We start from the raw sequence: 24439 nt of genomic DNA, 5'->3' as shown, positions 1-24439 counted from the left end.
TTGCCCAATTGCACAGCCTTAAGAGCGTGCATATCATGAATGCTGGTTCTCATTTGTTTTCTGAGAATCTACTGAACCTACTGGTAACTTGTTTGCCACGTAGCAATAAAAAATATACGAAAAACCTTGATTATTCTGGTTAGTCACATTGTACTGCTATTATTTTGAACAATACTGTATATATATATATATATATATATATATATATATATATATATAGTGCATCAAATAATTTTTTTAACTGCATGTAATTAAATCTGCAATTAATTAGAGTTACATTTATAATTTTACCGTTGACCCATCCCTTACACCTTAACCCACCCTTGAACCTACCCATACCATCAAACCTTACCCGTATCCCACCTCAATATCAGTAAAAGTAAAAGTAAAAGTGTTTTGAAATACAATATGAACACAGTTAGTACATTGTACATGTTTTTTCATATAAGTACGTAACAGTTAAGGTCACCAAGATATATTTTTGTAGTGATAATGAATTTTGCTCATTAATACTATTATAGTCAGCGAGACCAGAATCAAAAATGTTGTTCGATGAAATTGAATTGAAAACATGGAATTAGTAATGCTTTTAGATATATAACAAGACAAATTTGTTCCCTATTCAGTAAAAGCTTGAATAATCCACAAAATGCCACCAACATATCAAAGAGGAATCCCCCCAACTCCCTCAAAAAATAAATAAAAAAAAAGTTCAATTTAACAAATCTAACAGACTATGAACAAAAAATTAAGGGAGATTTTACTGGATTGCAGCTGGGTACTTCCTGTATTCAGACTTTTTAATTTGGTTTGTCTCCTAAAAAGTTTCTATGAAGTGATGCAACTGTTTCAGTTTCTCATCAAAGTAAGTTACGGCATATTTGAGTCCTAAAATGCATGTCTTTTCTTCCGATTCTATTGCAGAATCTTGCCAAATATGAGCATCTAGACTAATGTTGTTATGGGGCAAAGATTACACTCTTCCAGCAGGATTCTGATGGTACTTTATTCAGGACCAAGGGTTGGGCTTGAGCTGTATCTTTAGTAATGTGTCATTATTATATTATACAATATAATGTGGTGATCTTCACTTCTTGTGTCTGTTTGCAATCTCTTTGCCCTATACGTATATGTGTATGTTTTCCCTCTCTGCAGCCCTTTAAAAACAGAAAAAAAAAGTAAATGATAGGGTGAAGACCTGCAGCACTTAAAACATATCTCTTTATGTCATTTTCTGAAAACATACATGATTTACCATCTGGGGACTAATTAGTTAAAACAATTAGTCAGATGTAAAAAAAAAAAAAAAGCAAACATTAGTCCGCAAATGGCAAATGAAAAAGACTTCTGCATTGTCGTTCTTTACTGTATAAGCCTTTATTTGTAAAAAGTCAGTTGGTTACTTATAACCCCTTTTTTTTTTGTACCACATACTGTAACATCTTGTATTAGTAAAAAACACATTTTGCTCAAACACCTAGAAAAGCTGACCGACACCATTACATTAATTGGCACTGACAAAAATAAAAGAAAGAAAGAGAAAAGAAAAAGTAAAGAAAAGAGAATACAACCTTATACTTTACAAATGTTGATTTCATGGAGACAAATCATACCCCCAAATAGATCATCAAAAATCATCACACCTCAAGAGTTCAACAGAATCAAACCAAGAGCTTAATGAGAACAAAACCAGTACAACACAAAAACAGAATGCATTTTACTTTCAGGGCAGGATGTAAAGTAGAAATATATTTCCTTTCTATGAGAAAACATCAACAATAAAGTTAACAATTCATTTAAAGAATACAACAAATACAGGCAACTAGAAATGAAATGAAAGAGTACTGAATAGCAATTGAATTCTTAAATTAGGTGTGAAATGGTTGCCCTAGATATTTGCCGAATTAATTTTTTGAGGATTTTCTCTTCAGGTTAATACTTCGCTTGTGTGTGCTGTGTTTATGTGTTATAATTCGCTTTATCAGAAAAGCTATCCTGGCGCAAAACAAAAAAACAATCCAGCCAGTCATGCATTCTCATGGCATGAAACTTTGACTTGCTGTTTTGCTCAACGAGATGTAAGCAGGTCTAGTCTACCTTGAACTAATGGCTTAATAAGTGTGTCTATCTACTCTCATCTGTATGTGATATACAAAAAAGCAAGAGAGGATGAAAATGTGCATATCTTCGCATATTATTATTATTTTTTAAAGTGATGATTCCACAAATCATTTTCTCCATAACTTTCCTTTTCAGATTTAGTACTTTTCTTTTTTGTTTTCTATTTTTAATTTAGGATTTACAGTGTTTGGTTCGATCTCTGTGCACAGGAAGAAGCAAAAAGCTTGCTTTCTTTGTATGTGTGGGTGATATGAATGGCCAGTTTTAGAATAGAAAAGAAATTATGAAAATAAACCTTTCCGAAAAGAGACATGCAAAACAAAACCGGTATCTTTTTGTGAGTTTTCCTCCTTTTCTTTTTCTTTTTTTTCTTTTTCAGAGATAGGTTTCGTTTGCAGAAGTTATGCCGGTGCTGTAAAAGCTGTCCATGCCAGTAGCATTGAGGCTAGCTGTTATTACCAACTGCCCTGTTTTGTTCATGCATTAAGAAATATAAGTGAAAGATATCATATTTACAATACAATTCACATGTAATTACACATATACACAAGAGGCAAGAAAATTCACATTAAAATCAGTTCAACAGTTTTTGTACTTCCTTTTCTCCTGCTTCATGGGTGGATGTTGCAAAAGACAAAAAACAATGCACTCGAGTAAAAGCTATTTGATGATTTGTCGAGTTATGTTAATGGTATGAAAATGTGAAAGTGAGCATATGGGGTGATTTGTATGAAGTGCGTAGATACTTATGTCCTTCGTTGTCATCAGAACACATTAGCCTCATTGAGTTCTGCCAAACCCTCCCCCAAACCCGCTGGAAGTTGTGCAAAGCTGTTTAAAAAAAGGACAAAAAACATTAACAAACAATATATCCTTCTAAAACTAAAGCAAAGTGCAAGGCGAAAGGAAAATGTGTCCCCTATCCCCTAACCAGATAGCAAATTACACAGAAGAAATAATACTTTAATATTACGATGAGTCACATTCTCCAAAAAAGGCCAACAATCTCATCAGTGCTCAAGAGTATGCTACCTTGACACAATGCTATTCTAAATGCTATTCCCATCCCATTATTTCCTAAATAATATCCATCTCAATAGATGCAGTCTGCCATTTTTGCGACTTGCAACAGTGTATCTATGGCCGAGCCACTATTCTTCAGAGAGTGTGCAAGATTAGTTGTTACAAATATAGACACGGAGGACCCATTTCTTTTCAAACACAGTTTTTAAGGTGGCAAAGGATGGCCAAATGCTAGTAATGACACATGTATACTAAAGTAGTCAAAACTGAATGCTGTCTTGTGCATCACTAGCTAAAAGTGGTAATTAGCAGCAATTTCTATCACAATTTAAACCCCACACATCTGACACATTCTGCAATAGACTGATAACAGAGCCACCAACCTTCAAAATTGATTGATTTTATAAAAAAAATCAAATACACAACAAAAGACACAAGTTCTTTGAATACAAAATAGCTAATCCTGCAGAATAAGTAACAATGTAGACTTTGTGATTTTGAAATTAAGATTACAAAACTAATTTAACATGGAGTGCCATGAGTCAACTACCATCACTCTCTCAACTCAGTGCTGCTACATTTATCTGAGTATTTTGGCCAAATGTCCCTTGTAAACTGGCAAATTGGTCTTAACTACAATTGATCTATTCTAGCACTATGGTGAAACTAAACTTTCAAATAAAAAGCTAAAATGCTAGGATGGTTTGCTGCATGCACCAACTCTCTCAGATAGTGAAACATATGTGAGACTGTATGATTAACTTGATAGTTATTTCTAAAACAGCAACTTGTGCCATTGTAGACCTATCTATCAATGTCTTAGTACTGCAGTAGGTTGCAGACTCAAAAAATAATAATTCCTGGGTTGTTCTAACCCAACTTTGGGTCAAATAGGGACTAACCCAACTTTTGGGTAAAAAATGTAAAATTTAAATGTTAAATTTGGGTAAAATGTTAAAATTGAACCCAGCGGTTGGGTTAGTCCATATTTGACCCAAAGTTGGGTTGAAACAACACAGCATTTTTTAGAGTGATAGCAAACAGGCCAAGCAGGCTAAATGTAAAGAAATTAGTATTTGGGCTATGTGAAAACCCTCTATGTTGTGGGAATGATTTGTACTATTACTTGCCACGTAATCAGTAATCCAAGTAATCAGCAGTGGAAACATAGCCAGAGTACCGGTGTGAGACATTTGGGGGAACTAATTTATCACTATATTTTCTAGGTTGTAAATCTTGTACCCCAGATGTTCAATGATCAAATTATTATGTTCTATAACCATGTTTAAGGCTTGAATTGAGCTGAAAGAGAATCCCTCTCTCATGAACTTTGTTGTATTTGCATTGTATTGCTCAGAAATATTTCATGACAAATGCTTAGTGATCTCGTTAAGGCAAATCTTGCAGGGACGAATGCCCACAAACCAGAATCTTACCAAAAATCTGTTCTAGGTGTAAGCTCACTGTGAATAAACAGAGTGCTGGTGCTACAAGACCATACTGATGATCAACACAATATCCATCTGAACATATTCAACATCCAACATGTCTCAGTGGCACAGTATGGCTGTATTAGCATTTCACCAATCCCCACGCTATCGGAAAATTCAACCCTTGCCTATCGTGATTGGCCAGGATGCATGGACCAATAATGTTTCAGATTACCCTGTGGAACGTTAAACTGAGCATTAGCGCGAAAGACTGCATAGTGCCATCAAGTCTACTAGAAGGTAAAGAAGCTACAGTATGTAGTAAATGGGTGCTAAATTATATATGTACTGTATATAGTTATGGAACCTCTTGTACAATCTACTACTAAGAATTTCTAATTATTCTCATGGATAATATACCGAACTACAGATTATGATATTGTATGCATGGTTTTTCTCTATTATTAGTCACTCTAAGGAAAGAATTAGAGCACTTATTAACACTGATAACGGAAATATCAGATACAAAAATATATCAGCATACTTTTAATTGTGCAGTCTTATCAGTTAATAGTGGCTGGCGATCAAACAATAATAAACTTAAATATATATGCTGCCACCTAGACGTCATGCCATTTCCAATTTGTCAAAGGCAAAGCAAACTCTGTTTTTCAGTCTCAAAAAAAAAAAAAAATAAAAAATAAAAAACCTGCTCCTGTTCCCTTGAATACATTAAGAGAAAAGTTGGCTAATGGTGCAGTTGGCATTTTCAACTTATCACTACACTTGTCTACAACACTGCACTAGTAGAGGTGGGCCTATATTGTAGCTTAAAAGGTCTGATCTACATGATAAATGCACATTTTAACGCTATAGATTAAATGTGTATACCTAACTACTCTGCTTTTGAACCTTCATTGGCAAAGCATTGCAGCATCTTGAATGCCTACTGAGAGTTGGAACTGGCCAAGGCACCCCATAACACTCATAATAGTTAGGGTTTCTCAAGAAAAGCACTCTAGCCTTTATCCTCTTTAGTGCAGATTTGCTCTTAACTTAATTGCTACACTGTGCATGCAACTGTGCATGTCTTGCTTTGCACTTGAGAGTACTGGCTCCCTTGCACAGGTGTTATGGTCGTGCTCACAATATCAAATATAATAAGAGGAAATCCTTCGAACTTGCTTCTACGGTCATCTGCTGACAAATAACAAGTACCTATAGGTACAGCCTCCTATACCTTTGGATTTCCCTGATTCCTTTGTTTCTCAATGGAATGAGTGATCTGTTGGTGATTTGGTGGCTGGTCCACACTTTCCCAAGTGTTGAGAGGTCTGGTGTGGAGGGTCGAGAGCCAAGGGACTCTGCTGAGCTCTGAGGTCTGAGGCCTGCTCAGAAGATCCTCCTCAGGGAACTCAAGCAAATCCAGTGCTCTCGTGTTCTCAAACCACCACCGGGAGCTTTCTCTTCACTTTTAAATGTCCCCTTGCTCAGTTATTCAGCAATTCAGTTCTCATCCACATCTTCAAGAGCTGATAAAACATTGCTGTGAAAAGCATTTGTTGGGAAGCTTCTCCTCAACTGAGCTACTCTGAGCAATGAGACATCTAGATACTTTCAGAAATGAGCTATGAATGAACGTGGATGGCAGATGAACTGATAAATGAAATTGAGCGGTCACCTGGTGATCTGGTAACCTCAATGTCAATGAAGCTGAGGTAAATCATAATGAGGCGAAGCCCAAAATAAATGTTGGTGGGTGAGTCAGAGGTTCATGGTAAAAAGAGAAATGGATTATAGGCCTTTTTGGTTGTCACTTCAGTTCATGGCTTTTATCGTACATGTCATTTTGCCCCGAAAAGACTCAGAAGCATTTTTTTGTATCTCCTGATTTTGCTGATGTCATTCATCTTTGAGATTCAATCCCAAGATGCAAAACGTCAGAGCTGTGGGTGGGTCTGCAGTGCTTAAAGTGAAAGGTCAAAGATCAAGGGTCATTCGGCCCTCTTTCACTGATTGATGAACTGAGGACACATCCTTCAGGTTTCAAACAGGCACATTTTAGAGAAACTAAAAACATCAGCGTATATCATTCTCAGGATGGATCACAACAATGACTGAATATGTACAATATCAGGTCACACTATGGTTCGAGTGGTTGACTTAAACATAAAACAGATAAAAACATGGTCACATCCCCTGTTGAATACACATTAATCTTTTCTCTCCTTGTAAATTTTCACATAATTGGACTAACTTCAAATCCAAGTTCTAAAGAAACATTACAGCTCACTAAGGGTTTCCCTCCATTCCAAACAACACAAAGCTCTACAAGATGTTCATGAATACTGTATCAATAGAACAGATGGAATGCACTAGGAACAAGAGTAAAGAAAGAACAACAATACTACCTGACCATGTCAATAAGGCTACTGAATGAATGAATGCACTCTTTTTAGTTTTTTTCTTAGTTTTCTTAAATTCCCAATGAATGAAGCATACCAGTGGTTTAATAGCTACTAATGAACTACCTCTAGAACATGTTTAGGTGATGCCCTCCAAAAAATAGAATTAAACCCTTAGCCCAAAACTGAAGGAAAGGAGAATCTGCAAAAAAAGTGAAGAGAGAAAATGAAACATACTGACTCTGGGCAGGATGCATTGGTTAAAACTCAAGATGGTCGTCCAGTGTAAACCATTGACCAGAGCTGAGAGGTCCGATATAGAGCACGCTTTATACTTGCAAAATCAAAGAATGACACATAATTCCAAAAGAGGCTGCTGTACAGTGTAGAAACGGACATTTCCGTCAGTCTCTTCCATGGGGATGGGGAAAGCAGTGGATGGGGTCTGGGGGCCGCTCGGATGATGCCCCGAAATGCACAAGCCACTTCTGATTTCATGAGCTGCAGTTGGGACAGGTTGATTACAATATCGATAAAAAGCCAATGAGACGTTCTTTTTCTCTTGCGATCTTTTCTTTTGGCAAAAATATCATGCAGTCTTTAGTTCCATACCCTCGAACAGGGGACTAATGTATGTTACTTGTTGTTTGTTTCAGAAGGAAAAGAATTCAAATACTTGAAAGGTTTCTTTTGTATTATTCTTAAACATTCAAGTTATTCTATATAATACGTTTCTCTTTTTTAGTGTTTTATTTTTACAGCAGAAAAGTCCTTTAGTTTTACACACGCATGTGTATATAGAAATAGAATATATAGAAATATGCATATACATATGTATCAACTTCATATATGTGTACACATATTTTCCAATTGTATCAAAGCCAATTCAATGTGCTCTCAAAATATGGCCCATGTTTCCTAGGGGAACACGTATCAATTCACGTAATACAACCAATAGATAAGGTTGAAGAATCCAAAAGTGATAGGAAAAATGACCCGGGACCACTTGTCAATGGTGCTAACATCCGCCAAGTTGGGGATTTTGAGCTTCAGCTTGGACGAGCGCCTTCTTAGTCGGCAGTTGGCACGACTGCGCATGGCACTGCGGTCCAATGAGTGGTGGCTGAACCCGTCCCGCGAAGCCATGGGCTTGCGGAACTGCACTCCGGAGCTGTCAAAGGACATGACGGAGTTCCTCGAGTCACTGACGCTGCTGCCAACATCGGACGGCATCACCTCATTGTTCATCTCCAAAGTGGTGAGAAGAATGTTTCCATAAGCGTCCACCTTAAAACAACAAAAGAGAGAAGGCTAGTCATGAGCGGCCATAGGAAAACGACGGTCCTAAACTGTCTCAAACAGCGTTCAACCTTTCATGCGGATGCAATGATGATTTGATGTCGCAGTTATAACAAACTTTACTTGGGAAGATAAAACTTTACAAGAATTGTTCAGGTGTGCGTTTCCCAAAACCATAGTTGCTAAACTGTTAGCAACTTAGTTGGTTGGCAATGGAAAATTGCATTGCAACCAACAAAGTTACTAACTTAGTTAGCAACTATGGTTTTGGGAAACGCACCCTAGAATGAGATGGCCACCACACACACTCACAGTAGTTAATGACAATATTTCATCAACTTCCGAGTCTACAGTTTCAACTGATATGATTTCTAAATGCATGTACCCCAACTTTTCTTTGTTCCTCGAGATACAGATTTCTTCGTTGTGTATATGACCTGAGGGTGTTGCTTTGAAACGGCGCTGAAATGGAGTCCTTGCAATGTGAAAGACAAAATGAAGAGAACATTAAAACGACCATATAAACTGACAATCAAGCAACACTTTTCAAAGAAAACTAAAGTTCATACATGTGAGGGTGAATAAGAAAGAGCTTGCATAAAAGACACAGGCACAAATGCTTTAATTCAGTCAAGCTCTTATTTGTCTGGTTTAGTCACTGAGCTTAGTTGTTGTAAGTATGAAAATGGCTGACATTTTTTGAGAAGGGTAAAATGAATCGATCTATCTCTACGGTACTCGAATTAAAAGAGAAGCCTGTGGCAATAAAGTTGACTAAATGTAAAGCTGACAATGTAATTTGTAATTTTCTGAGTGAGAGGAACCTCTTTTAATAATGAAATGCAGCTTCAATCAAATGAAATACGTCACTGATTAAGTAAAGTGATGGTTAAAGGGCTACTGAATGTTCGTGTTTAGCGGTGATGTGATTCATTCAGGCGATAGTTATTTTGATGAGTGAAGTTGTTCTGCTTACAAACTAAGTGCATATGGATTCATTTAGACATGCATGAATATTGTCAACGCTTATTAAATTCATTTAAATTAGCTTTTAATAAACACAGAAATGAACTCTGCAAACGTTATAAATATTTTACAAGAGACTTTGCGTACCTGTTCCCTCAGACGCTTCTCTTCATAGCGGGGACGCTCGTTGTTGGCTTTGTTTAGCCTTTCGTTGATCTTTTTCTGCTGCTGGGGTCCCCTTCCAAAGAACACATAGTTTACAAAGGCATATTCGAGCAGGGCCAGGAAAACAAAGACGAAGCAGCCCATGAGGTAGACATCGATGGCTTTCACATAGGGGATCTTTGGGAGGGTCTCCCGCAGGTGGGTGTTGATGGTTGTCATAGTGAGCACCGTAGTTACACCTGCAAGAAAGCCATATGAATGAACCATGTCTTGTTCACACGACTTGTGTTGGGGCATTCATGGACCACTTAACAGGGATGTCATGTCCCTACTTTATGCCCAAGGTGCAATAAAATTAAATAAGACTGAACTGAACGAACTAACTTTGGGTAACTACTATGTACTTACATCAAAACATTGCAAACACTTTTTCTGCTATTGAGGTGCGATACAGGTCAGGTTAGGGACAGGTTTGGTGGTATGGGTAGGTTTCATGCTTGGTTAAGGTGTAAGGGATGTGTCAACAGTTTATTTTTGAATTTTTTAAAACAATTTCAGTGCTAAAAAAAGCAAAATTCTGGAAATATACCAAAACATACATCGTTTCACAAACAGCCCTGTACTTGTGTTAAAAAATTTTTTTTATATATATATATATATATAATTGTCACTGAGATGAATACAGTAGGAATGCTAAGGACAGTTTTCTCAAGCTATTTTAGACATACCTGATCTACATAAACATTGAATTAGTCTTATTTTAATTTTGTACCTACATCATCCACATAATTATACTTAATGCAATCTTCCAGTGGCAGATGGAGTCAAAGTTGAAACCACTTGAACTTTTGAGCATCACGTGAGCTTAAAGCTTCGCTCAAGTTTATTGCATTGGGAAGCACTCGTGTAGGTCATGTGAAAAGGCTTCAAGTACTTAAATTGACAAAACTTAAAGAATGTAAGAATATCTGAACACTCAAAATGATTGATATTGGTCTATACAAATCACTTCCTGTTGAACAAAATGTTAAAGGTTACCCAGGGCCACACGAGCAGCAGAAGCATCGTAGTTAATCCAGAAGGAGACCCAGGACAAGATTGTGATCAGGATGGAGGGCATGTAAGTTTGCAGGATAAAGTAGCCTATGTTTCTCTTGATGCGGAAACTCAACGACAGCCGAGGGTATGAACCTGGGGAGACACAAACACACAGCAGAAGCCAAAAAAAGAGAGATGTCAACATGTAAGTGGAAGCACAAAAGAGCAAGCACAGGAAAAACAGATATACAATTTGCAATTGTCAAAGTCTGCACTTTGACAACAGATAGTCATTTTCCCATTTGTTCAGATGGAGTATTTAATTTCCCCAAAGCACTGGATTCCTTCCCAGGGACTAGTTCCATTCCAATTAAACATGGCAGAAAGTCGCAAACATGGCAGATTTTTCTGAAACCCCCTTCTCAGCAGGCAGCATCTATGTCCCTCTGAGAACTGTCACAAAAGCTTGCAGTGCCTTTTATTTATTTATTTATTTTTTTTCAATTTAGCTCTTTAATACAGGGAATTCGAGAGGAAAAAAAAACCAACAAAAACGATTATGTAACTGAAGAGCATGTCCCGTTTATGTGTAAAATCTGGTGTGCGGTTTAAAACAACCGTAAACAGCATGTCTCAAGAAGCCTTTCCAAGATTGTCCTCCAAATGCCTGCTTCAAAACGATGCCGCTAAATTTTAGGTGTTGTATGAATAATTGACTCATTCGATGTACTGATTATTCAAATTGCTATGGGTATTTATTAACGTTAAAGGATTGTTACCGTTAATTCCCTGTGGTTCCAGTCTCCCTGCACTTGGGCTGAAGGGAAAACATTTTGGATAAGGACGCAATAGAACAAATTCCATTGGAAGCTTAGCAGCAATGTTATCCAAGAGAAAGGGAATAACTTGATCAGGCTGTAATGTAAATATCATTTGAAAATGAACAGTACCTGACGCCTAAACTTGCATAAAAATTATGAATCAACTGCAGCAATTTTTATTTTTTTTAATTATTATTAGTCACTCTTGTTGGACACTTGCCCATAAATTTCCCCTTAAAATAAATAATAGTATATACACATGAGTAAGAACACTTTATACGAGCAATGCCAAGGGCAATGCTTAAGTTCACACAAACACACACACACACACAATGAAAACACCAACCACTGAACGCAATGTAAGATGCATACCTGTAGTAAACCTCACTTCTCTGGACACAAGACGTAGCTCCACAATGGAGAACTGAGGCAATTCCAGTTTGTCCACACCTGTCACGGCGTTGTCCCCTCCTTGCCAGAAGAATACAATATCATCTGTGGTATACCCATCTGCAGAGATTGTAGACAGAACAATAAATGTTTAATAATGTATGTGTCTTATACAACCATGGCACTAGACAATGACAGTTTTACATCTAGCAAACAGATCTCAGTGATGATTTCTAAAATGAAAAATGAACTACATGGCACAAACTACCGGAAGGCGCAGAACAAATTAGTTTATTTCCTTCATCAATGGTGACAAAAATGTGATTTGTGTTTTAGTGAGGTGTAAATTGGCCTGCATTATGTGTCGTTATCAGCACTGTTAATTGCACAAATAAATGGTTGTGCTGTGTGCCATCTAGTTGTTCGCTCTGTTCAGTTTCATCACACATTTTCGAGTGTTTAATGTGCTTTCTGTATGACAAGCTGCGTCACAATGAGAAGGAGAAAATGGCAAGAGGTCTGCAAATGAAGTGTTTTGAAATAAAAATAAAATACTGTAAAATAAATATTAATTATATTTCTCTGTATCCGCTTTTACAACCATTAATATATACTATAATGTTGCAGCTTGGTGTGACTCAGTGAAAAGAATACAAATTGAGAAAACAGTTTGTAAAACAGCTTTACCCAAATTATGTAATTCAGACTGAAATTTATATGTGCAAAATTTAGGCATTGAATGAACCATTTCGCATTAGAATGGCTTTATGAATGGTATACACAATGAGTCAGACACATTTAATGGTTTTGTGAATAATTTACACAAAATTAGGTCATTTACGTGAGAAATGTGTTTTGAAAAATCTATGTAACAAAAGAGACGCAAGAAAAAAATAATGATGGGTTTACGCAACTAATGCAACAATTTACATAAGAACGTTTTTACAAACATTTTTTTACATTAATGAACCCTTTCTGCATTGACTGGGATTTATCAGTGGTTTACAAAGAAAAGTTTTCTGGTGTTTCATGCATTTATTAGAATAGCAAACATTAGTGTTTCAAAAGTAAGGAAATGTCGATGCTACCAAATCTGAAAAATCTCATGCCTCAGCAGGCCGTAACATCTGACCCATTGATCTGCAGTAAGCATAAAACAAAGTGCATGGTGTAATCATTTGAAACACAAATCTAGCTATTTGACTGGGTTTCTCTGATGGACCCGTGATAGACAGGGCACGCCATTCTGGTACGACTGACTGATCGATAGAGCAGGGCACCTCATTGATCAACCTGCAAACACATTCAATCTTACCTACGTCTGTCAATTGTGGCATGAGCCCTCAGAGTCAAACCCCTACAAGAACATTTATCACTCCTGACACCCATAGACAGAGTGGGCAGGACTGCAGATATGTGTGATAGCTCTAAATGGGCTTAATGATTACGTTTGCTTACATTAGGTACAGTATCTGTGGAGTGGGACAGAGAGGAGAAGAAAAAGTGAAATTGATGAGCTGGATGAGTTCAAACTGCTGTTGTGCACGGTCACGGTTTCTTCAAGGGGATGTGGTTAGATCCTGAGTCAGACTTGGCGTTTGTGCAGTGTAGGTTGTGAAGATGACCGATGGAGATTAGATTAGACGTCAGTGATGGGGATTCTGCTTCATTTCCTCATATTTGTTCTTTTGAATGATCATTGCATGGCATCTGATTTCCTAGTTTGGTATATTATGCCCTCAAAACCATTCTCAACAGCTACTGAAGCTCAGTGGGCATGATGACAACAAAGGCTCTCACAGCTAGACAGCTCCAGTTTGTAGTAACTTGCATAATTATTTGTTTCATCATTGTCTATTTGCTTGAGATGTAACTTTTTTATTTAGTTATTTTTTAATAATCATTGTCTGAATAATATGTAACCATCTAATCCATAAACAGTAACTGTAATCTGATTATGAACATTTTAAAATGAAATATACTCAAATTACAAGTACTTAGTTTTTGTAATTTGATTACGTAATCCAGATTGCATGTAATCAGTTACTACATAACACTGGGTACGAGGTGCTATTATCTTCTGAAAGAGTCTGGACCAAAACACAGCGAAGAAGAAGCAGAAACAAGCACTCGCATATGTTGCCTTATGTTCTCTACGGATTTAGTGTGCTAGTATTACATCTCAAACACATCCAGTGTGTGTATGTGCATTCACATTTCCTTTCACTTACAACTCTCAATCTCCAGGGTACAGTTCTGTTCATCGAGGGGGTACCGTCTCAGGTCCATCATGCAGGCTGCTGTGGTGGTTATTCTGGAGAAAAGGACAGAGAGAGAGAGAGAGCGAGAGAGAGAGAGAGAGAGAGAGAGAGAGAGAGAGAGAGAGAGAGAGAGAGAGAGAGAGAGAGAGACACTGTTACCTTGGTAACCTTTAGGAAATCATAGCTTAGCCTTGATTCATCATGTGTATATCTGAGTCATGAGTAATGCTTGAAATCTGTTCTCCTATTCTGAGAAAAAAAATAGGAAAATGAAATTATTGGTAAGCAAATGGTGCTTGAAGAATCTGTGCATCATTAATAAATAAATAAATTAATTAATTCATTCATTCATTCTTTTTTTAATTTAATATTGAAAGTTAAAAAATACAAATTAAAAGGGCTCCTTTGTCAAATGTCAATTCCGCTTAAATGTTCACTTTTTGTTTAGGGGTAGATAAAATGGATAAACAGCTTGAATATTCAATTTCTACACGCGGACGGGAATTAAACGCCCCTTTTTGCTGATTGGTCAGCTAAAGATCAAACAGCGCAGTCATCAGTTTTTCCGCAGTTTCACCAAAGAGTAAAGAAGACCTTAGGTTTCATGCGGCAGAATAAAAGTCCTCCGCTGCTGCAGTTGTACAGATTCTGAAAGCATTGATTGCAACTACATGTCATCTTTTTTCATCAAACAAACAGACTAATGAATAGCTAACATAATAGCTAACATAATGACATGATACAAGAATAATATACAGTATGCATGATGTTATTCATCTTATTCTAAAATGTAAACTGTATATTCCTCTTGGTTCATAAGAAATTAGTAATTACTATAATTGTAGTTAATATAAGATTTGTGAAAATACAAAAAAGAGTAGTAATAGCTACAGTTACTGTGTTTATTACAGAGGCTAATTATTAACCTTAGTTTACATGGCATTTATAGGGAAATAGTCCATTTAGCAGATAGATGCCACATGTGAATGTAAAATGTTTATGATAAGTAATGTGTTAATTTCTCCTTTATGCAACATACTGTATACATTTAGAAAAATAGTTTAATAATAATGTACATTTTCAAAGTAAAACATCCAGTGACTGGCGCTAAAATGCATTCATTCTTGTGTGCAAAAGATGAACTTGAATCTGGTAATGCTTTATCATGTTGGTTGTTCTGCATATTGCCACAGTTTGTAAATGAGATGTCCAGTGAGCGGTGCTAAAATGTTAAAGTTCTCTTGAGTGTATGAATAATGTATCACCTACACTGAACTCAGTGAGGTCATACGGAGCATTATGAGACAGATTCATCAGAAGATCACTTCTTTTCAATTAATTGGCCAAACAATTTTCAAAATGGTTCATTAACCTGGTCTGATTAAAAATATGTTTATTATTTTAAGTACATGCAAATCAACGCTTAATTTTAGTAATATTCCTCTCCACTGGCATAGCTTTCAATTCACAAATTTTCATGTGCATATTAAAAGTTGACACATTGTATTCAATCATGACACATAATAAGGACACTGACATCTAACCTGGCATGACATAAGAGTTTGGTCAGCAAATTATGAAAATGTACTATTAGGTGTATTATTCTTTATTTTTGCATAACTTCACCTGTTAGCTATAATGTTGCAACCGGAAATGTTTTATTATATTATATTATATTATATTATATTATATTATATTATATTATATTATATTATATTATATTATATTATATTATCCTGCTTAATCTGTCTACACAAAAAACACTGAGAACTGAGTACACTAAATTCAGAGCACATCGTCATCAAAATGCAAGAACTGGCCAGATTTTAACAGCTATGCAGAACATTTTGACAGCGCTTCAAAACATGGAGCTCATTTTTCAACACTTTGCACAGAGACTTCTGCGTGCCTTGAGACAAAACGCAAGTTAGTTAGCAGTCGCTGCTCAGAAATGCATCTCTCAGCACCTCTCAGCATTTGAAGTAATCGCTCACACAAAAATGGAACATCTGTCATTATTTAGTCATATCCTTCCAAAATGTGTGTTATTTTTTCGGTTGATCACAAAAAGATCACACATTTTTGTGTTTTGCAGCTCCTTCTCACATAACAACCGAGTGTCAGGGTTCATACAATAATGAGTGAATGCATTAATGAATGAATGAATGAATGAATGATTGAAAGAACGTATGAACAACTAGAACAACAACAATAATAATACATTATTTTGGAGTTACAAGAAAATACAAATGTTCTACTTCAAAATGTCATGCATTCAGTGTGATGCTAGCCACTTCTTTGTAATCATCTGTGAAATTTACGAGCTATTTTTGAGAATTGTTCCTGCATTTTTTTTCTTTTGTGCAGATGAGATGTATATTGTATATATACATCTCTTACTTATGTGTAATATTCTTAATTTCTTTTAGCGTTAAATATCATGTTGGGGCAAATTTATAAATGCATTTATATTCATTCCTCGTATGCAGTATATCCATATCAGGTTTAATCATTGCCATGAGAGTATGATTCTCCTCTGACCTCATTCCTCTAGTCTGACTTCATGCTGGCTTTGGGAATGATTGGATCCACATACTCAGTGCTGACTCACACTTCTCTCCGGGGAACTTCTAGCTGGTCAGATCTGATGCTGACAGACATGTGTATTTTAGTGAACAGCTCTGATGTATGGAGTATTGTGAAGGACAATAACGATCATTCGAGACTGTAGTCCATAAAGTGACACTATTTGTGAGATCTTCAAACTATATTAAGGAAAATATAAAAAGGATAATTATAATTTACACAGGGAACGCTGTGTAAAGAAACAAGTGCATTCCATGACAAAGACTTCATGAGTATTTTGCATATATATTTTAAATAATTTGATTATGTACATATGCAAGAGCCAGATGCTCTTCTTATTGGCTATGATTTGTGATAGATGTTTTCAAATTCACTATAATCTTGTCACATTGCATGAAGAAGTCTTTTCCCACAGCTCAATGTGGCGACACATATGTGAAACTTTCCTTGTGTTAAGCCTCCAAAATAAATATAATAAGAGCAAAATCATGAATCCTCTACGCATTTTTGTGACAGCTGTCATTTTGCTGAAAGATGGAGACTGACTCATCTCCTCTATGATGTTGAGAGTAACAAATGACCTACTCTGTCTGTCACTTCTATGCAAGACAAATGGATAAATAATCACATTGTTATAAGGAAGCGAAAATACTGCACTGTATATTTTAGAATAGATTGGTTTTCTAAATTTAATTGACAAAAAAAGTTAATTTTGACCCCTGCCATTATGTAATCAAAATACACAAAGGTAACTGTATTCTGCTGCTGTGAACATTTCAGTTAAATAGAATGTTCTTGCTTTCACTGCATAAAATGTGTGCAGTTTAACATAGTATTATTATTATTATTATTATTATTATTATTATTATTATAGATTTAGCATATGATCTTGAGGTAATCCAGAAGTATTCATAGTGCTTTACTTTAAATTCTATAATATTTGCATTACATTACTGTAAAGCAAGTTATTAGTAATTGATACAGCAAAACATTTATAAAAATAAAACTCTCATTTCTTGTATAGTGTTATACAGTATATAACCACGACAGACGGCATACACATGCTGTAGGTAACAGAGCATGGGTGTAACATAGTAATATGGATTACACTTCCGTCCGTGCATTTCACTGTGAGCGTCCTATAATTAACACGCAGGGTTGCATTTGTTTTTAGCTTCAAAACCTTTCAGATCGCAACCTCTGTATGTGGCTAAGGAGCGAACAACATCTGTAAAAGCACTTTATTTATATATAACAGCTGCTCGCTTGTGTTTTTCATCTGTTTTCACGCCACTTATATTTCATGCTTTCTTGGAAATGTGTAGTAAACAGTCAGTTACCTTAGATGCTCAGTGGAAACAATCTATAAAAAATGCTTTTTCCTCCAAATCCCCATAAAGCACAAACCACCTCGTATTTACACGTCTGTGCATCTGTGTGTCATATGGAGGATGCTTTGCATACGTACTGTAGCTGTACTAAAGCTGACTAAGGCACATTCATTTGAAATCTCTTTTTAGACACAGCAGGGCGTGATATGATAATTAAACATTAACAACAGTCCTGACTCATGAATAATTTACAGCCAGCAAAGACCCATCTTAAGACGTTATTAAGAGTGGACGTATCGGTGCTGCAAACATCCAAGCTCTAGTTCCCCTTACATTTAAATTCTCGACAGTGGTGCAGGTTTGAGAGACCCTCAGGGGAAAAAAAGCAACTGACCTATGGCCTCGCTGCGATTCCTCGATTCCACCTGTGCCAGAGTCTCTTGGAAGAGGAAACAGTTTGTCATCTTTCATTATTGATAGTTTGATTGAGTGGGGCACCCAGAGCGGTTCTGGGTTAATGCATAGCAGAGTGAGGAGGAGAGTGGTTTGTTTTTATTCTTCTGCCTCTGTTTTGCCATTTGAGACAACAGTTCTTAGATGTTCCATCTTATGTGGAACCATTTAGAGTTGGGTTCTAATGGTTGACTGTTAGTTCTATATAATAAGTTGGTATAAGAATTTGACAAACTTTTACATGCCTAAACTGAATATAAGCAGCATGATATGATGAATCAAAAGCAAAGAGAGCCCATTATAATCAGTATTGCTGTCTACACTGGATGTGGCCTATATTTTTACCCTATATAATGACTAAGTGTTGAATTAGCAGGGTTCTGATACAACCTATGCTCATTGGAAATATGTTCTTGTGGCGATTCTTCTGCAATACTGATATTACGTACATAACTGCACATTTCACAGCAATTTCAAAGTTAATGTTCAGTGAGTGGTACTAAAACGTGCATTTAGTTTGTGACTGTGGCCACATTTTTATTGTGTTTTGATTCAGGCAAGTATTGCAGCATTTTTTATTAGGTTGCTTCAGGTACATATAAATATCTGGCGAGTGTTGCTAAATGGTGTTGTGTTGGAAACTAACAAAGCCCCTACAAAAACCCTAACCCTTAACTACACAATTGTGTTAACGAAAGCAAAAGTAATATAAAAACACATTCACTGAGGCAACCATGCTATTTTAACTTCCTTATAAACGGGTTTGAGCTGTTTTGTCGAACTGTAGTTTCACTGGATAAGATTCATATTTTTTTGGAGAATAAGAACCACCTCGATGTAGACGTTTGTCTAAAAGGAGATGAACAGTTCAAAATAGAAAGTTCGAAGCAGAGTTGAACTCAAAAAAGGCAAATCATCTTCATGTGATCACACTTTTCACCCAATATCATTAGCACCTTCATTTTCAACATGCTTTGTCAGTGCTGTGAACTATTAACAGATATCTTTCACACACCCCAAATAGAAGCTTTCCCACAGATAACCTGCCCTGTAACTGTGCTAGCAAGTGTGACATGAAGTTTTACCAATAATAAAAGTTAAACAATAAACTTTGATACTGATATGAACGATTAATTCAAGAATGATGTTGCGTAAAATGGTTGCAGGCTAGATACAAACAGTAAACTTGGACTGAGTGAGTGAAACCTATTCATATAGGCCTATATATATATTTTTATCAGTTTATTACAATCATATTAAAGTCTGTGTCAACCGGAAGTTGCGACCAAATTGTGATGTATTAGAATGTTGAATTAGGAAAACTAGAGGGAGGGTATGATTTTAGCACACATTCTCGATCTCTAGCTCACTGCAGACTTACACTTGAGGACTTCAATCTGAAGGAAGCAATAGCATTTCTGAGGGAAAGCAAATCTTCTGATTTTGACTAAGGTTACGAAGACAAGCACTTTTTTTCTGTGGATTAATTGTGCACCACAAGACTAGTAATGTGCACTAACAAAGTTAATAGGGGCAGTTTGGATTTCATGCAGACTTTAAGACAGTGATGCACTGGCATTTACCTCAGTCCGTAAAGAACAGTGCCATCTGGATGGAGCCGAATCATTCGGTTCTTCACTGTCACACCATGCAGGAAAGACTTCTTGTCATTCAGGAAGTAGGTATCTGGGAGCCACAACTGATCAGCCACACGGTTGTCCAAGGTGAGGTTCAAAGCCATCTCAGCATAGGCCAACCGTTTGTCCCTCCAGCTTTGTTGGAAATACATGGTGATGGTATAGTCCTGCAAAGAGCATTGAAATGTGATGCAAGTCTTTATTTTGTACTTTATGGCACATAACTTCAGGTGGCAAAAGTAACACTAGGGGCCCTATTTTAACAATCTAAATGCAAAGTGTAAAGCGCACGGCGCAGGTGCACTCAGGGAGTGTCCAAATCCACTTCTGCTATTTTAACGACGGATAAACGGTTGGCCCGCCTGGGCGCATGGTCTAAACGGGTTGTCCCTATTCTCTTAATGAGTAATGGGTGTTTTTTGGCCGTAATGTGCAATAAACCAATCAGACTCTCATCTTCCATTCCCTTTAACAGCCAGTTACACTCGTGCCGTGAAGGATTTGCTATTTACACAGTGGAATTTGGCAAGCACAAAGTCAGAACACGTCTCCGAGATGAAACAGAGCTGCTCGTGTGCGAGCAAATAGATAGACTAATTCTGATACATGTGATGACTATCCATTATGACATGTAGGCATTTATGTATAATTTAATTAGTCTACAAAACAATCTTATGCACTGCAATCCTTAAATTTTTAATATTAGGCATGTTTGTGTGCAGCTGTGAATCCCTGTGTTTAAAAAGCAGCGTGTACGCTCTATAAATAACAAAGAAAAAACATTGCGCCAGACTTTAGACCAGGTTTGAGTTGGTCTATGGCGCAGTCTATTTTCAGCTCCTTAAAATAGCATTGCACCAGCAATGCACCTGAACACACCTCTTTTTTAGACCAACACGCCCATTCGCGCAAAAAATTGTGCAAATGCATTTGCTAATTAAACGACGTGGCGCTGGACAGGAAAGTGCAAATGCAGCCGGACTGAAACTAGCAAACACACTTGCCATGCGTTGCATTGTGCCGGGTGTATTATAGGGCCCTTGATATGCAACTGATTTGACTGCAACTGCAATGCAATCTAGTAAATATATTTTATAGAATAATGCACCTTTTAATCCATTATCATCCCACTTTATCGAGTGTTATGTTTCAAATGAAAAACATTCTGTCTGGTTTGAAAGAAAACGCTGGAGGACAAACTCATTATAGAGAATACATAAGCAGCCAAATATAATGTTTTGATGGGATTAGGTCCGTCTGAGCAGTGACTTTTGGATGTAGGGCAAAATGGATTGGCTAAGGACACTCTTAAGATCCACCGAGATGCTTCAACGATAACTGTGAACTGCATTTTAATGATAATACATTCTGTATAGACACTAGGCTAATGTAATAAGCTTACATTTAATTGTGCTGCGTGATTTAAGGAAATGGTCAGCAAAGATGTACAGTAAAGTGCTTGATTCACTCAGTGAGGGCCTTGTTTACAAACTGTAGATTTCAGCCAATTTCATATTTTCTGTGTAATTGATGAGTGAAAAATAAATAAACATCATAACCAAATACAACCTTTAAATCTTAGTTTACTATAATTGCTTGTCAGTACATTTGACAGCACATCCAAATTTCAAAGACAATACAGGTAATTAAGAAATTACAGATGCATTTAAAGTTAGCATGAAATGCTAACTTCACCCAATCTATTTTCTAAATGCACTTTTTTTTTCTTTGTCTATGATCCATTACACTCAGATGTATGGCACACAATGGAAGAAAATATCTGTCACTTTACTTTCACAGTTTTCTTTTCATTTTTTCTGTTTTTCTTTGCTTCTCTTATGTAGCACAGCATCTTTCTCTACATTTTTTTAATGTCCAGGGAAAGGAAAGTCAAACAAAACATCCGCCTGAAGAAACTTGTTGTACAGTATCTTCAAAAGACCACAGTACAAAGAAATTCCAGCAGTACCTTGATGATGGATAAATCAAAGAGACATACTTGTTCTTGAAGAGAAGGGGGGAAAGTGAAGGAAAACAACTTCAGACATACGAGTGAATACTTCGAAAAAATTTAAATAAAATCTTCCGACTGGAACTGGATGGAAAGTCTACAGCAGCTGGAACATTTAACAGCTTTGTTAAACCTTACGAAATAGTTCCTGAAACTAGTATATATATATATATATATATATATATATATATATATATATATATATATATATATATATATATATATATATATATATATATTATTATTATTTTAATAATAATTTTTTTTTTATGTTAATAGTCAACCTCAGAAGGCCAAATTAAATATGCAGAATACTACATTAATTTCTAATAAGCTTTGCAATTTTTTTAAACTTTTTTGGGTTTTTTTACAAATATTTTGGTTTAAAAAAAACAACAACTTTCTACCGTTTTCTAGAGATAAACATTAATTAACAATCAAAATTAATCAGAATTTTGAAAAATGTAAATTTAGCCCAAACTAGGACTCAGTATGTGGTAATTTTATAATTCATGACAAATAATCACAAAATGTTTATAATCGTAATTGAACCATTAATAAACCACACCGTTATGTCTGTACATTCTTAAAGCCTTTGTGAAGTTAGTGTGCTGTCCCTTCAATGTCCCGGAGCGATTTCAAGTTTAATCTAGAACAATCTCACTGTCATCAGATTTTAATTGAATTTCACTTGGAGTTTGATAATGCTGTGACCAGAGCTAATTAACACACCTGCAGTTTAATGCAAGCATCACATGAAGGAGACGGCTTGCGGCATAAACACTGTCTAAACCTGATGACTGGTTTACAACAATTCACTCTACAGCAGTGATACTCACAGTAATTAGTCAGATTAAGAGCATCAACTATTTTCTAGTTTGGGGTTTTAAACTAGGAAACACTACGTTCAGTTCATGAGTCAGAGTTACTGCACTTGTAAAATGTGTGCACATGAATGCTACCATAATATCCTCATTACCAGTGGAGATTTTCATTGAGCTGCAAACTTCCAAATTAAGGTATAAACAATTGGACTATGGATGTATATTTCTTTGCAGTTAACCTTTAGTGTCAATGCTCTGGCCAGTCACTAGTGAATAGTTTGGGCCAATCAGCAATGTCACAACATCGTAAAAAAAAAAAAAAAAAAAAAAACCCTTCCTGTCTGAAGTGAAATACATACAGTATATATTGCCTAAAATGTCTGTTTAATTCTGCCCGAAATCACTCTAACGCACATCACAGTGTAATTACAACTTCTAGGAACTTCCCGGGAACACTTAAACGCACATATATTTAACCAGCAGCCAATTTTCTACTCCATTTTGATTGCCTCATCAACCTTTTTCTCTGAGGCAAAACTGGACAGCGAGAAATGTCAGAGCTGTAAAAATGAACTTGCCCCATATATAATCTTCAAAGTACCTCTTTCAAAGAAGCGTTTAGTTATGATTTTTTTCTGTGAAGGGAAAAAAATAAAAAGGGAAATTTGTTTCCTAAAAATGAGGAGCTAATGCATTCTGAGCACAGTGTCTTCTGTTCACACATCTGCTCGGCTGGGTTTATTTTAGTCAGGTGAAGACTGCTGCCTGCGATGCCTGATGATGAGGACACGGCATGCTTTAGGGGCTCTGGGAACTGAAGTCCCCACAAGTGCCATAAGTTCAGCCATCTAATTGACACAGAGGGTCGCACCCAAGCCCACTTGACAGGTTGACATGACCTCCGATTTCCCTCCTAATCATTTCTAAATCACAGAAGCAAAATGCTCTGTATGATGTGCAATTTACATCTTTCCATGGTTCCAGTCACAATTTATATACTGTATATAAAGAATTTCCTTTTTGCTGCTGTCTCCACTCTTTTCTCAAAGTTTCATAATAAAAATAATAAATAATAATGTGTGGTGTCTTGTTTTTTTTAATTTAATTTTATTTAATTTAATTTGAAGTGTTTTTATGCTTACCCTAACCCCCCCCCCCCCCCCCAAACTAATAAAATCAGGTTTTAATGAATCGAAAACCATGATTATTGATTAGACCAATAAAAAAATAAAGGTACATTAAATCGCATCATCCTTCAGACCCGAAATACAGTTTAAAAAAGAGATCTGCAGGGAAAAAGTCAATAGTTAGGACCAAGCAATCAAACTAATATGGAAGCAGCTTTATTTTTCTGCCGTTCTTTGAAAATTTCCCAATAAGAAATCTAATCTAGGATCACATTTCCTGCTGTCAACCCATTATTATCCGACAGTAACCTGAGGAAAACCGATCCAGGTGCAGCACTTCCTCTCTGGGGTACTTTATGGATTCAGGCCACAGTCATTGAAGCCGAGGTGCTAATAAAACCAAAGTCCCTGACTCTGCATGAAGAAATGATGAATGCAGTAAGTCTGCATGGGGTCTCCATGGTAAGTATGTAGAGAGAGTTGTCAGCATAAATTTAGACGACTGCTCTTTAAGTAAACTGCTTTTTAAGGGCTCCAGGGTGGTGTTTAAC

At 36.4% G+C, this 24439-nt stretch overlaps 1 protein-coding gene across 1 annotated transcript in view; it reads right to left on the bottom strand.

The window, feature by feature from the left end:
• Positions 1 to 1358: 1358 nt before the first annotated feature.
• Positions 1359 to 24439, bottom strand: part of gabrb4 (gamma-aminobutyric acid type A receptor subunit beta4) — a 45058-nt gene continuing 21977 nt past the window's right edge. The window contains exons 4-10 of the mRNA XM_052587791.1: positions 19873 to 20093; positions 13890 to 13972; positions 11641 to 11778; positions 10448 to 10600; positions 9392 to 9648; positions 8664 to 8753; positions 1359 to 8266 (exon numbers count right to left, since the gene is read on the bottom strand). Coding sequence (XP_052443751.1) covers positions 7913 to 8266; positions 8664 to 8753; positions 9392 to 9648; positions 10448 to 10600; positions 11641 to 11778; positions 13890 to 13972; positions 19873 to 20093 — 1296 coding nt within the window. The 3' untranslated portion in view covers positions 1359 to 7912. The remainder of the gene's footprint in view (positions 8267 to 8663; positions 8754 to 9391; positions 9649 to 10447; positions 10601 to 11640; positions 11779 to 13889; positions 13973 to 19872; positions 20094 to 24439) is intronic.

Source organism: Carassius gibelio, chromosome B21, assembly GCF_023724105.1.
Source record: "Carassius gibelio isolate Cgi1373 ecotype wild population from Czech Republic chromosome B21, carGib1.2-hapl.c, whole genome shotgun sequence".
NCBI lineage: Eukaryota > Metazoa > Chordata > Actinopteri > Cypriniformes > Cyprinidae > Carassius > Carassius gibelio.
This window is presented reverse-complemented; position numbering and strand designations above follow the sequence as displayed.